Source organism: Dendrobates tinctorius, unplaced genomic scaffold (assembly GCF_039654945.1).
Source record: "Dendrobates tinctorius isolate UK_male_01 unplaced genomic scaffold, ASM3965494v1 ptg000315l, whole genome shotgun sequence".
NCBI lineage: Eukaryota > Metazoa > Chordata > Amphibia > Anura > Dendrobatidae > Dendrobates > Dendrobates tinctorius.
The window spans coordinates 5,614,204-5,630,059 of record NW_027361982.1 but is presented as its reverse complement, the minus strand read 5'-3'; the positions used below and the strand labels follow the sequence as shown (position 1 = coordinate 5,630,059).

The following is a 15,856-nucleotide window of genomic DNA, read 5'->3' as shown; positions in this document are numbered from 1 at the left end:
TTAGTCTTAAGAAAGGTGTTTACTAGAAACACCACCGGGTTGACCATACCCAACCCGCCTAGTCTCCTCGTACGGTATGTAACCTCCCTCTTGATTAGGTTAAGCCTATTCCCCCATAACAATTGGAAGAACAGGCTATAGACCCGTGTCCAGAGAGGTTCCGGCAAGATGCACACACTGCCCAGGTATATTAATAAAGGTAGCAGAAAGCCTTTAGCCAGGGCAACCCTTTCCCTCAGGGTTAAAGACCAACCCTTCCATTGGTCCACCTTTTGGGCGGCGATCTTAAGTCTGCCCTCCCAATTTTGCTGGGGGTAATCCCCGGGGCCAAATTCGATGCCTAGAATTTTGGCGGTGGCCTGGGGCCCTGGAAGGGTGTCCGGGAGATCAAACCTGGGATCTCCCCCTCCCAGCCAGAGACTTTCACACTTATCCCGGTTGATCATGGACCCGGATGCCTCCGAGTAGCGCACTACCTCCGACATGACCCAATCCGCCTCCCTTCTCGAGGACACGAAAAGGGAAACATCATCGGCATACGCCACCACCCTCAGAGAGGACCCAGAGCCCGCCTGGTCCATCCCGACTCCCGCCAACGGTCCACGATCTACCCTCCTTAGGAAGGGATCGATCGCGAACACGTATAAAAGCGGGCTCAGCGGACAGCCCTGACGGACCCCAGAACCCACCTCAAAAGGGCGACCTGACCAACCGTTCACCAGCGGAAAAGTCTCAGCCCCTTGGTACAAGATCTCTAACCATTTTACAAATCTCCCAGGCAGACCATACCTCAAAAGGACGGACCAGAGGTACTCGTGGTTGACCCGGTCAAAGGCTTTCGCTTGATCTAATGACAGCAAGTACCCCCTCCAGTGACCTGCCCTACCCTGCTCCACTGCCTCTCGGACACCGAGCACAGCACTAAAAGTACTGCGGCCCGGAACAGAGCAATGCTGGGCCCCTGAAAGGAGCCGGGGTGCAAACTTCACCAGCCGATTAAACAGCACCTTGGCCAGAACCTTCCGGTCCGTATCGAGAAGCGCTATGGGACGCCAATTCTCGATACGGGACGGATCCTTACCCTTTGACAGAATAATGAGGGCTGACTTCCTCATTGAGTCGGGAAGAGTGCCCGAGGAGAGACACTCATTAAATACCCCTGTCAAGAGGGGGACCAAGGAGTCCCTAAAAGTCTTATAGAACTCGGATGTTAAGCCATCCGGACCTGGCGATTTCTTGGGCCGAAGCCCATCAATGGCCAGTCTCACTTCCTCTTCCCTGATTTCCTCTGCCAAAACACCAAGAGAGGGATCACCCCCTGGCTCAGGGACGGTTTCAGCCAGGAAAGCCGACATCCTGTCCCGATCCAGATCCTTCTTTTCCAAGAGGTGTGAGTAGAAGGATCTGACCACCTCCAGGATCCCTGATTTGGATCTGTTCAGGGACCCCGTACTGTCGATCAGTCATGTCACCATCTTACAATTCACTGACATCTTACAGTTTCGGTAAGGGTCGGGTGAGCGGTACTTCCCGAAGTCCCTCTCAAAAACTAAAGATGTGTGTCTATCATACTGACACCTCTTGAGCAAAGATTTCACTCTGGAGATTTCCTCACGGTCACCTCCAGTCGAGACAAGCTGCTCGAGTTTCCTCCCCAGGGCCTGGTACAAGCGGTGCCTGTTCAGACTCCTGAGGCTCGAGAGCTGACGGAAGAACCCCGCCACCCGCTTTTTGAAGATCTCCCACCACTCTGACTTACTACTACAGAGATCCAACAGCGGTACCTGGCTCTGAAGAAAGTCCTCGAAGGATTGTCTCACCTCCGCTTCTTCCAGCAGGGACGAATTGAGCTTCCACAGCCCTCTTCCCATCCGATGAGTCTCTGCAACATTCAGAGAAAAGAAAATTAGACAGTGATCGGAGAACTCCACCTCAACGGCGGACACAGCAGAAAAGATGGCGTCCTCCTTCAAAAAAAACCTGTCTATTCTAGACCTACAGCTACCCCTATGGTAGGTGAAACCTCCGTGACCTGGGGTGTGCCGGATGTGGACATCCACCAGGCGAGCTTCGCTGGCTATGCTATTCAACGCGACGCTATCATAAGCCAGGCGATCTCCGGGACCCCCCCGGTCACGGGACCTCGTAATGGTGTTGAAGTCCCCACCGAAGACCACCTGCCGGCTCGTAAAAAGAAAGGGCTTGATCCTCAGGAAGAGACATTTGCGGTCCCACTTGGACTGCGGGCCGCAGATGTTGATGAGCCGGAGCTCTTGTCCCCTCATGAAGACATCTAGGATCAGGCACCTCCCCATTTCCAACTCAGTAACCCGTCGGCATTCAACAGCTGCAGTCTTAAAAAGGACTGCCACCCCGCTATACGGCTCGGCCGCAAGAGACCAGTATGAGGGCCCGCACCTCCACTCCCTCCGTGCTTTATAGATGGCCCCCATGTCTGTTAGTCTGGTCTCTTGCAAGAATAAAATTTCTGCCTCAATCCGGGAGAAAAAATCAAAGGCCGTGAAACGAGCCGCATCTGACTTTATGCTGGCAACATTAATAGATGCCAGCGTCAACGGGGCGAGTTCCGCCATCATGGGTGATCAAGTTGGATGGCCAACTTCTTACCACTGCTATCACCTCCACCTGGGGAGGGGTCGGACACCTTCCTTTTCAGGGAAGCTCCCGTTGTGTCCATCCCACCCCCCCCGGTGTCCTCGCCCCCGGGTTCCAGGTCTGTCCCCCCCCCAGGAGGAACACTGCCCCCTGAGGGACGGACCCCACCATCCCCCGAAGGACCCTCCGGTGGTACCCCCGGCCCAGCATCCTCGTCTTGCGGCCCATCATCCGAGCCTCCGAGGACGCTGAACAGGTTGGAGAGATCAATCAGAGGGGGGTCAGCGGGCCCTTCCGTGCGCACCCTGGTGGTCGGGGGCGGGGGAGATTTTGAAGGCTTGCCAGCCTTCTTCCCCCCCGATTTGTTACGATTGGCACGTTTACTTTTGCCACCCGCTGCTGTAGGCTGCTCCTGGACCTCCTCATCAACACTTTCATACTGTGAGGACCCGTCCGAGTCAGCCGCTTTATCCTCCCTCTCCATCCTCCTGATCTCCTCTCTCACCACACTCTCCCTCAGGACCTCAGAGGCTTTTGCCAAGGGCCTGGAGGGAGGAGCAGGCATCGACCCGGTTGCCCGAGACTTCACCTGCCCCCCACCCCCATGGCGTTTTTCTTGCCTCCGCACATACGCGGGGCCCCTCACCTTGGCATTGCCCTTCCTCACCGGTCCCTCAGCCCCTTCCCCTCCGCCACCACCTGCCACAGCTGCAGGAGCGCCGCCAGAGGTTTCTCCCTCACGGACTCCTCCCGCCGGGCCTGCAGCGGCATTAGAAAAGGAGCGAGGGCAGCGGCTGAGAGGGTGACCTAGGTCACCACACAAGTGACACCGAATGTCCTTACACGAGGCGGCCAGATGACCTACCCCACCACACAAGGTACATTTCTGTACCTTGCAGCTAGCGCTGAAGTGAGTGGGGTCGCCGCACTCGTGGCAGACCTTCGGTTGCCCCTGGTAGAAGACCAGGATCCTGTCCCTTCCCAGGAACGCCGAGGAAGGGATGTGGGTGACTGTGCCGCCGGAAACCTTCAGTTTAACCATGAAGGTCCAGCCCCCCGACCAGATGCCGAATTCGTCCCTGTTCTTTTTGGGGACCTCGGTGACTTCCCCGTAACGGGAAAGCCACGTCATAATGTCCACGCCGGCAAGTGACTCGTTACAAGTGACCACGGTCACTCGCTTGACGGAATTTTGGCGAGACACCGCTTGCGCAACGAAGTCTCGCCATCCGGGCTCTTCCCGCACCAGCTCATAGTTAGACCAGAAGAGCTCAAGCCCCTCTGGCCGCACAAAGCTGACGTCGAAGAAGCGGGACGCCGAAGGATGTATCAGGGCAAAGATGTCATTCGCCCCGAAGCCCATCTTAAGGAGGAGCTCCACCACCTTGCTCCTAGGTGGACAAGCTTCACTGCCCCCCCACCTAAGACGGACCACATTCCTCCTTTGCGGCCCCTGCCCGGCTGTGGGGAGAGACCAAACAGTCCCTCCCTCCCTTTGGTTTTGGAAGGCAGCAAGGCCGTGTCTCTCTATCCAGAAAGACAAGTCCACTGTCCTCCCCTCTACCACTATCGACCTTTCTCCTTTTTTGAGGGCCTCCAGGAAACGGTGGTGCAAAGCGCCGTCCCTGGAGCCCGGAGGCGAGGAGACCCCCCCAGGACCACCCCGAGGACCACCCCGACCCCCAGCCGCGGCCCCCGCATAACTATGTTGGGGTCTTGCGGCCAGGGGGGCAGACGGGCCAGCCCTCCCACCACTACCACCACTTGTGCCAGCACCCTCATTCGTCCTCCCACTCACTCTCCCATTCACTCTTTTATTATTTGCATTCACCCCAGCATTCACTCCAGCACACTCACCCACATTCACAGTAGCACTCACTCCTTCATCCATGTCACTCATATCACCATTCACTTCAGCAAACATCTCAAATATGTCCACTCCACTTTCGTACTCACTCTCACTTGCACAATTGGTGAACATAGCAACATTATTTACATTATTTACATTTCCCGAACCAGTGCAGTTCCTCTCTTTGCCTGCTGGGGGCCCTGAGCTCTCTTGCTGGGAGCTACTCCAGCTCCTGTCCAGGAGCGCTGCTGCCCCTTTAAATGCCTCAGTGCAGATGACATCATGCACCCTGCCCTGGCTGGGCCTAGGAGCAACAGCAGCTCCTGGTTTCAGCTCCATTTTTTTTCCTTTTTCTAAGGTTTCCTTGCTCTGGGCAGGGACGGCCACTGGCACCGCTCCCTGCCCTGCACTTTTCTTCACCCCCGCCGCCGGCTTGCCAGGGAGCGCCAGAGTCCCCGCACCCCCAGATGAAGGTAGGTGGGCCGGGGACCCCGACAACTCTCCGCCAGCTTTTGGGGGCAGCACAGCATTACTAAGAAGGGTGGGTGGGACAGAGGGCAGCGGCTTTTTCCCCATCCCTGGGACTGGCTGGCTGTGCCTTGGGCCTCCTGGTGGTGGATGAGGCCCCCCACCCCCAGCTGGCTTGCCGGAGGGTGGGAGCCAGGGGCACAGCCCCGGCGTTCAGTCCCAGGTAGAGTCCTCTTTCCTGGGAAGGGGGCAGATGGAAAGTCCTTGCAGGAAAAAAAACCTCCCTTCCCAGGAGCTTAGCAAAACCCCAGCCTGCAGACGCTCAGCTGCGACGCTCCTCCTCTTCCTGGGCGTGTACAGGGCTGCACTCACTACTCTGCTGCTGCTGCAGCCACTGTGTACATACATTACTGATCCTGAGTAACATCCTGTATTATCCTCCAGAGCTGCACTCACTATTCTGCTGGTGCAGTCACTGTGTACATACATTACATTACTGATCCTGAGTTACATCCTGTATTATACCCCAGAGCTGCACTCACTGATCTACTGGTGCAGCCACTGTGTACATAGGACAGCACTTATCCCCCCGGCCATGTTGAGTATTACCGTGCTACAGCCACACACAGCTCCTGACCTGTCACCCGGATGCTCTTATTTCTTGCCACCACAAACATGGCGTCTCTCCCTGCCTTCTGTGGCTTCTTTCTCTGCACTCACTTCCTGATTGCTTATCAGCCGCATCCGCCCTTGGCAGTATGGCGAGCTCAACGTTTCTATAGGAACGGCTACTGTCTTCTTCGCGCAACTTTATTGAGGTCATTGACGCAGAGACAGAGGCTGCAGCCCAAGACAACGGTGCACCATGGGAGTTGTATCCCGGGGTGACGCTTCATGTGTGTATATTTACATACTATCACCTCATACATGTGTCCCATCATTGTGTCTGTTCATGTCTGCGCGACTGCAAATGCTGCATTACAATGGCGGGGGCTCCGAGCGGCGGCGGCGGTACCGCAACCACCTGTCATCATTCACATGCACGGCACGGGGGCGACTGCATGTGGAAATAATATGTATCAATGCAAATAGCAAATATATGTATATATTTAAACGTACATATACGTCTGTATACTGCACAGTGATCTGTATGTGTACAGTGACATCACCGCATCTGTCATACACAGCTGTGCAGCCGGGAATGTCTGCGTCCACTGTGGGTGTATACAGTGTGTACAGCCAGTATATACAGCGCTATACTGCAGCACTGGGTATATAGTGTGTACAGCCGGTATATATATACAGCTCTATACTGCAGCACTGGGTATATAGTGTGTACAGCCGGTATATATATACAGCGCTATACTGCAGCACTGGGTATATAGTGTGTACAGCCAGTATATATAATATATACAGCGCTATACTGCAGCACTGGGTATATAGTGTGTACAGCCAGTATATATATACAGCGCTATACTGCAGCACTGGGTATATAGTGTGTACAGCCAGTATATATATACAGCGCTATACTGCAGCACTGGGTATATAGTGTGTACAGCCAGTATATATAATATATATACAGCGCTATACTGCAGCACTGGGTATATAGTGTGTACAGCCAGTATATATATACAGCGCTATACTGCAGCACTGGGTATATAGTGTGTACAGCCAGTATATACAGCGCTATACTGCAGCACTGAGTATATAGTGTGTACAGCCAGTATATATAATATATACAGCGCTATACTGCAGCACTGGGTATATAGTGTGTACAGCCAGTATATATAATATATACAGCTCTATACTGCAGCACTGGGTATATAGTGTGTACAGCCAGTATATATACAGCCCTATACTGCAGCACTGGGTATATAGTGTGTACCGCCGGTATATAAAATATATACAGCTCTATACTGCAGCACTGGGTATATAGTGTGTACAGCCAGTATATATACAGCGCTATACTGCAGCACTGAGTATATAGTGTGTACAGCCAGTATATATAATATATACAGCGCTATACTGCAGCACTGGGTATATAGTGTGTACAGCCAGTATATATAATATATACAGCTCTATACTGCAGCACTGGGTATATAGTGTGTACAGCCAGTATATATACAGCCCTATACTGCAGCACTGGGTATATAGTGTGTACCGCCGGTATATAAAATATATACAGCTCTATACTGCAGCACTGGGTATATAGTGTGTACAGCCAGTATATATAATATATATACAGCGCTATACTGCAGCACTGGGTATATAGTGTGTACAGCCAGTATATATAATATATATACAGCGCTATACTGCAGCACTGGGTATATAGTGTGTACAGCCAGTATATATATACAGCGCTATACTGCAGCACTGAGTATATAGTGTGTACAGCCAGTATATATACAGCGCTATACTGCAGCACTGGGTATATAGTGTGTACAGCCGGTATATATATACAGCTCTATACTGCAGCACTGGGTATATAGTGTGTACAGCCGGTATATATATACAGCGCTATACTGCAGCACTGGGTATATAGTGTGTACAGCCAGTATATACAGCGCTATACTGCAGCACTGGGTATATAGTGTGTACAGCCAGTATATATATACAGCGCTATACTGCAGCACTGGGTATATAGTGTGTACAGCCAGTATATATACAGCGCTATACTGCAGCACTGAGTATATAGTGTGTACAGCCAGTATATATAATATATACAGCGCTATACTGCAGCACTGGGTATATAGTGTGTACAGCCAGTATATATATTATATATACAGCGCTATACTGCAGCACTGGGTATATAGTGTGTACAGCCAGTATATATACAGCGCTATACTGCAGCACTGAGTATATAGTGTGTACAGCCAGTATATATAATATATACAGCGCTATACTGCAGCACTGGGTATATAGTGTGTACAGCCAGTATATATAATATATATACAGCGCTATACTGCAGCACTGGGTATATAGTGTGTACAGCCAGTATATATATACAGCTCTATACTGCAGCACTGGGTATATAGTGTGTACAGCCAGTATATATACAGCGCTATACTGCAGCACTGAGTATATAGTGTGTACAGCCAGTATATATAATATATACAGCGCTATACTGCAGCACTGAGTATATAGTGTGTACAGCCAGTATATATAATATATACAGCGCTATACTGCAGCACTGGGTATATAGTGTGTACAGCCAGTATATATAATATATATACAGCGCTATACTGCAGCACTGGGTATATAGTGTGTACAGCCAGTATATATATACAGCGCTATACTGCAGCACTGAGTATATAGTGTGTACAGCCAGTATATATACAGCGCTATACTGCAGCACTGAGTATATAGTGTGTACAGCCAGTATATATAATATATACAGCGCTATACTGCAGCACTGAGTATATAGTGTGTACAGCCAGTATATATATACAGCGCTATACTGCAGCACTGGGTATATAGTGTGTACAGCCAGTATATATATACAGCGCTATACTGCAGCACTGAGTATATAGTGTGTACAGTCAGTATATATAATATATACAGCGCTATACTGCAGCACTGAGTATATAGTGTGTACAGCCAGTATATATAATATATACAGCGCTATACTGCAGCACTGGGTATATAGTGTGTAAAGCCAGTATATATAATATATATACAGCGCTATACTGCAGCACTGGGTATATAGTGTGTACAGCCAGTATATATATACAGCTCTATACTGCAGCACTGGGTATATAGTGTGTACAGCCAGTATATATACAGCGCTATACTGCAGCACTGAGTATATAGTGTGTACAGCCAGTATATATAATATATACAGCGCTATACTGCAGCACTGAGTATATAGTGTGTACAGCCAGTATATATAATATATACAGCGCTATACTGCAGCACTGGGTATATAGTGTGTACAGCCAGTATATATAATATATATACAGCGCTATACTGCAGCACTGGGTATATAGTGTGTACAGCCAGTATATATATACAGCGCTATACTGCAGCACTGAGTATATAGTGTGTACAGCCAGTATATATACAGCGCTATACTGCAGCACTGAGTATATAGTGTGTACAGCCAGTATATATAATATATACAGCGCTATACTGCAGCACTGAGTATATAGTGTGTACAGCCAGTATATATAATATATACAGCGCTATACTGCAGCACTGGGTATATAGTGTGTACAGCCAGTATATATAATATATATACAGCGCTATACTGCAGCACTGGGTATATAGTGTGTACAGCCAGTATATATATACAGCGCTATACTGCAGCACTGGGTATATAGTGTTTACAGCCAGTATATATAATATATACAGCCCTATGCTGCAGCACTGGGTATATAGTGTGTACAGCCAGTATATATAATATATATAGCTCTATACTGCAGCACTGGGTATATAGTGTGTACAGCCAGTATATACAGCGCTATACTGCAGCACTGGGTATATAGTGTTTACAGCCAGTATATATAATATATACAGCCCTATGCTGCAGCACTGGGTATATAGTGTGTACAGCCAGTATATATAATATATATAGCTCTATACTGCAGCACTGGGTATATAGTGTGTACAGCCGGCATATACAGCGCTTTACTGCAGCACTGGATATATAGTGTTTACAGCCAGTATATATAATATATACAGCCCTATACTGCAGCACTGGGTATATAGTGTGTACAGCCAGTATATATAAGACTAGCTGAAGAGCCCGGCGCTGCCAGGGCATAGTAACTAACTGTGGTAAGTTATAGAAAATTATAATTATCCTCCATCCCATAGACCCGTGCCCATATACCCATCATACATATCCACGATCCCATAGGCCCGTGTCTATATACCCATTATAAATATCCTCCATCCCATAGTCGAGTGCCCATATACCCATCACACATCCTCCATCCCATAGTCCCATGCCCATATACCCATCATACATATTCTCCATCCCATAGGCCCGTGCCCATATACCCATCACACATCCTCCATCCCATAGTCCCATGCCCATATACCCATCACACATCCTCCATCCCATAGTCCCATGCCCATATACCCATCATACATATTCTCCGTCCCATGCCCATATACCCATCATACATATTCTCCGTCCCATGCCCATATACCCATCATACATATTCGCCATCCCATAGTCGAGTGCCCATATACCCATCACACATCCTTCATCTCATAGTCCCATCCCCATATACCCATCATACATATCCTCCATCCCATAGTCCCGTGCCCATATACCCATCATACATATCCGCCATCTCATAGTCCCCCATATACCCATCATACATATCCTCCATCCTATAGTCCGGTGCCCATATACCCATCACACATCCTCCATCCCATAGTCCCGTGCCCATATACATATCCGCCATCCCATATACCCGTCAAACATATGCTCCATCCCATAGTCCAGTGCCCATATACCCATCACACATCCTCCTTCCCATAGTCCCGTGCCCATATACATATCCGCCATCCCATAGTCCCGTGCCCATATACCCATCATACATATCCTCCATCCCATAGTCCCGTGCCCATATACATATCCTCCATCCCATAGTCCCGTGCCCATATACCTGTCATACATATCCACCATCCCATAGTCCGGTGCCCATATACCCATCACACATCCTCCATCCCATAGTCAACCATTATGACATCATAATGAGCGGCGGCAGGGCTTGCAACCTATGATGACATCAGCGTCGCCATGGCAACCATTGTGACATCATAATGAGGGGCGGGGCTTGATACGCACACACTGCTTCCCCAGTATGCAAATAGGGGCATTGTGACATCACAATGAGGGGCGGGGCTTGACGCGCACACACTTTTTCACCCAGTATGTAGATAGGGGCAAAATTGTTTGGTGAGTTGGAACGCGCGGGGTTAAAATTTCGCCTCACAACATAGCTTAGGACGCTCTCGGGGTCCAGACGTGTGACTGTGCCAAATTTTGTGGCTGTAGCTGCGACGGTGCGGATGCCTATCCCGGACATACACACACACACACACACACACACACACACACACACACACACACACACACACACACACACACACACACACACACACACACACACACACTTTGAGCTTTATATATTAGATATACAGCTCTATACTGCAGCACTGGGTATATAGTGTGTACAGCCAGTATATATACAGCCCTATACTGCAGCACTGGGTATATAGTGTGTACAGCCGGTATATAAAATATATACAGCTCTATACTGCAACACTGGGTATATAGTGTGTACAGCCGGTATATACACTCACTGGCCACTTTATTAGGTACACCATGCTAGTAACGGGTTGGACCCCCTTTTGCCTTCAGAACTGCCTCAATTCTTCGTGGCAGAGATTCAACAAGGTGCTGGAAGCATTCCTCAGAGATTTTGGACCATATTGACATGATGGCATCACACAGTTGGCGCAGATTTGTCGGCTGCACATCCCTGATGCGAATCTCCCGTTCCACCACATCCCAAAGATGCTCTATTGGATTGAGATCTGGTGACTGAGGAGGCCATTTGAGTACAGTGAACTCATTGTCATGTTCAAGAAACCAATCTGAGATGATTCGAGCTTTATGACATGGCGCATTATCCTGCTGAAAGTAGCCATCATATGTTGGGTACATTGTGGTCATAAAGGGATGGACATGGTCAGCAACAATACTCAGGTAGGCTGTGGCGTTGCAACGATGCTCAATTGGTACCAAGGGGCCCAAAGAGTGCCAAGAAAAAATTCCCCACACCATGACATCACCACCACCAGCCTGAACCGTTGATACAAGGCTGGATGGATCCATGCTTTCATGTTGTTTACGCCAAATTCTGACCCTACCATCCGAATGTCGCAGCAGAAATCGAGACTCATCAGACCAGGCAACGTTTTTCCAATCTTCTACTGTCCAATTTCGATGAGCTTGTGCAAATTGTAGCCTCAGTTTCCTGTTCTTAGCTGAGAGGAGTGGTACCCGGTGTGGTCTTCTGCTGCTGTAGCCCATCTGCCTCAAAGTTCGACGCACTGTGCGTTCAGAGATGCTCTTCTGCCTACCTTGGTTGTAACGGGTGGCAATTTGAGTCACTGTTGCCTTTCTATCAGCTCGAACCAGTCTGCCCATTCTCCTCTGACCTCTGGCATCAACAAGGCATTTCCGGCCACAGAACTGCCGCTCACTGGATTTTTTTTCTTTTTCAGACCATTCTCTGTAAACCCTAGAGATGGTTGTGCGTGAAAATCCCAGTAGATCAGCAGTTTCTGAAATACTCAGACCAGCCCTTCTGGCACCAACAATCATGCCACATTCAAAGGCACTCAAATCACCTTTCTTCCCCATACTGATGCTCGGTTTGAACTGCAGGAGATTGTCTTGACCATGTCTACATGCCTAAATGCACTGAGTTGCCGCCATGTGATTGGCTGATTAGAAATTAAGTCTTAACACACAGTTGGACAGGTGTACCTAATAAAGTGGCCAGTGAGTGTATACAGCTCTATACTGCAGCACTGGGTATATAGTGTGTACAGCCGGTATATATACAGCCCTATACTGCAGCACTGGGTATATAGTGTGTACAGCCAGTATATATACAGCTCTATACTGCAGCACTGAGTATATAGTGTGTACAGCCAGTATATATGATATATATACAGCTCTAATATATATACAGCTCTATACTGCAGCACTGGGTATATAGTGTGTACAGCCAGTATATATAATATATACAGCTCTATACTGCAGCACTGGGTATATAGTGTGTAGAGCCAGTATATATAATACATATACAGCTCTATACTGCAGCACTGGGTATATAGTGTGTACAGCCAGTATATATAATATATACAGCTCTATACTGCAGCACTGGGTATATAGTGTGTACAGCCAGTATATATAATATATACAGCGCTATACTGCAGCACTAGGTATATAGTGTGTACAGCCAGTATATACAGCGCTATACTGCAGCACTGGGTATAGAGTGTGTACAGCCGGTATATACAGCGCGATACTGCAGCACTGGGTATAGAGTGTGTACAGCCGGTATATATACAGCCCTATACTGCAGCACTGGGTATATAGTGTGTACAGCCAGTATATATAATATATACAGCTCTATACTGCAGCACTGGGTATATAGTGTGTACAGCCAGTATATACAGCTCTATACTGCAGCACTGGGTATATAGTGTGTACAGCCGGTATATATACAGCGCTATACTGCAGCACTGGGTATATAGTGTGTACAGCCAGTATATACAGCGCTATACTGCAGCACTGGGTATATAGTGTGTACAGCCAGTATATATAATATATACAGCTCTATACTGCAGCACTGGGTATATAGTGTGTACAGCCAGTATATACAGCGCTATACTGCAGCACTGGGTATATAGTGTGTACAGCCAGTATATATAATATATACAGCTCTATACTGCAGCACTGGGTATATAGTGTGTACAGCCAGTATATACAGCGCTATACTGCAGCACTGGGTATATAGTGTGTACAGCCAGTATATACAGCGCTATACTGCAGCACTGGGTATATAGTGTGTACAGCCGGTATATACAGCGCTATACTGCAGCACTGGGTATATAGTGTTTACAGCCAGTATATATAATATATACAGCCCTATACTGCAGCACTGAGTATATAGTGTGTACAGCCAGTATATATAATATATACAACTCTATACTGCAGCACTGGGTATATAGTGTGTACAGCCAGTATATATAATATATACAGCTCTATACTGCAGCACTGGGTATATAGTGTGTACAGCCAGTATATATATACAGCTCTATACTGCAGCACTGGGTATATAGTGTGTACAGCCAGTATATACAGCTCTATAGTGCAGCACTGGGTATATAGTGTGTACAGCCGGTATATATACAGCGCTATACTGCAGCACTGGGTATATAGTGTGTACAGCCAGTATATACAGCGCTATACTGCAGCACTGGGTATATCGTGTGTACAGCCGGTATATATACAGCGCTATACTGCAGCACTGGGGATATAGTGTTTACAGCCAGTATATATATATATTAGTGCAGTATAGAGCTGTATATATTATATATACTGGCTGTAAACACTATATACCCAGTGCTGCAGTATAGAGCTGCATATATATATATACAGCTCTATACTGCAGCACTGGGTATATAGTGTTTACAGCCAGTGTATATATATATATATATATATATATATATATATATATATATATATATATATATACAGCTCTTTACTGCAGCACTGGGTATACAGTGTGTACAGCCGGTATATATACATACTGACTGCTGAGCTGTGTATCTAATCCTATCCTGTATGATACTGACTGCTGAGCCATGTATCTAATAATATCCTGTGTGATACTGCCTGCTGAGCCGTGTATCTATTCCTATCCTGTGTGATACTGCCTGCTGAGCCCTGTATCTATTCCTATCCTGTGTGATACTGACTGCTGAGCCGTGTATCTAATCCTCTCCTGTGTGATACTGACTGCTGAGCCGTGTACCTAATCCTGTCATGTGTGCTACTGACTGCTGAGCTGTGTATCTAATCCTATCCTGTGTGATACTGACTGCTGAGCTGTGTATCTAATCCTCTCCTGTGTGATACTGACTGCTGAGCCATGTATCTAATACTATCCTGTGTGATACTGACTGCTGAGCTGTGTATCTAATCCTCTCCTGTGTGATACTGACTGCAGAGCTGTGTATCTAATCCTATCCTGTGTGATACTGACTGCTGAGCCGTGTATCTAATCCTATCCTGTGTGATACTGTCTGCTGAGCCGTGTATCTAATCCTCTCCTGTGTGATACTGACTGCTGAGCTGTGTATCTAATCCTCTCCTGTGTGATACTGACTGCTGAGCCGTGTATCTAATCCTATCCTGTGTGATACTGACTGCTGAGCCGTGTATCTAATCCTATCCTGTGTGATACTGACTGCTGAGCCATGTATCTAATACTATCCTGTGTGATACTGCCTGCTGAGCCGTGTATCTATTCCTATCCTGTGTGATACTGTCTGCTGAGCCGTGTAACTAATCCTCTCCTGTGTGATACTGACTGCTGAGCTGTGTATCTAATCCTATCCTGTGTGATACTGACTGCTGAGCCGTGTATCTAATCCTCTCCTGTGTGACACTGACTGCTGAGCCGTGTATCCAATCCTATTCTTTGTGATACTGCCTGCTGAGCCGTGTATCTATTCCTATCCTGTGTGATACCGTCTGCTGAGCCGTGTATCTAATCCTCTCCTGTGTGATACTGACTGCTGAGCCGTGTATCTAATCCTATCCTGTGTGATACTGACTGCTGAGCCGTTTGTCTAATCCTATCCTGTGTGATACTGACTGCTGAGCCATGTATCTAATACTATCCTGTGTGATACTGCCTGCTGAGCCGTGTATCTAATCCTATCCTGTGTGATACTGACTGCTGAGCAGTGTATCTATTCCTATCCTGTGTGATACTGACTGCTGAGCCGTGTGTCTAATCCTCTCCTGTGTGATACTGACTGCTGAGCTGTGTATCTAATCCTCTCCTGTGTGATACTGACTGCTGAGCCATGTATCTAATACTATCCTGTGTGATACTGCCTGCTGAGCCGTGTATCTATTCCTATCCTGTGTGATACTGTCTGCTGAGCCGTGTATCTAATCCTCTCCTGTGTGATACTGACTGCTGAGCTGTGTATCTAATCCTCTCCTCTGTGATACTGACTGCTGAGCCGTGTACCTAATCCTGTCATGTGTGCTACTGACTGCTGAGCTGTGTATCTAATCCTATCCTGTGTGATACTGACTGCTGAGCTGTGTATCTAATCCTGTCATGTGTGCTACTGACTGCTGAGCCATGTACC

The 15,856-nt window shown here is 48.0% G+C and overlaps 2 protein-coding genes across 11 annotated transcripts in view; one reads left to right on the top strand and one right to left on the bottom strand.

Moving 5' to 3' along the window:
- CUTA (cutA divalent cation tolerance homolog) overlaps window positions 1–5,697 on the bottom strand; it is a 72,415-nt gene extending 66,718 nt beyond the window's left edge. The window contains exons 1-2 of one of the 5 annotated variants that reach the window (XM_073561326.1): window positions 5,543–5,615; window positions 1,785–1,882 (exon numbers count right to left, since the gene is read on the bottom strand). In XM_073561326.1, the coding sequence (XP_073417427.1) occupies window positions 1,785–1,882; window positions 5,543–5,610 (166 nt within the window). In that variant the 5' untranslated portion in view covers window positions 5,611–5,615. Of the gene's footprint in view, window positions 1–1,784; window positions 1,883–5,475; window positions 5,520–5,542 lie in introns of those variants that run through there. The other 4 variants (XM_073561327.1, XM_073561328.1, XM_073561329.1 and 1 more) reach the window with 4 other exon arrangements.
- Window positions 4,565–15,856, top strand: part of SYNGAP1 (synaptic Ras GTPase activating protein 1) — a 456,710-nt gene continuing 445,418 nt past the window's right edge. For 2 of the 6 annotated variants that reach the window (XM_073561324.1, XM_073561315.1), the window contains exon 1: window positions 4,567–4,938. In XM_073561324.1, the coding sequence (XP_073417425.1) occupies window positions 4,740–4,938 (199 nt within the window). In that variant the 5' untranslated portion in view covers window positions 4,567–4,739. Of the gene's footprint in view, window positions 4,939–5,707; window positions 5,830–15,856 lie in introns of those variants that run through there. The other 4 variants (XM_073561313.1, XM_073561314.1, XM_073561325.1 and 1 more) reach the window with 4 other exon arrangements.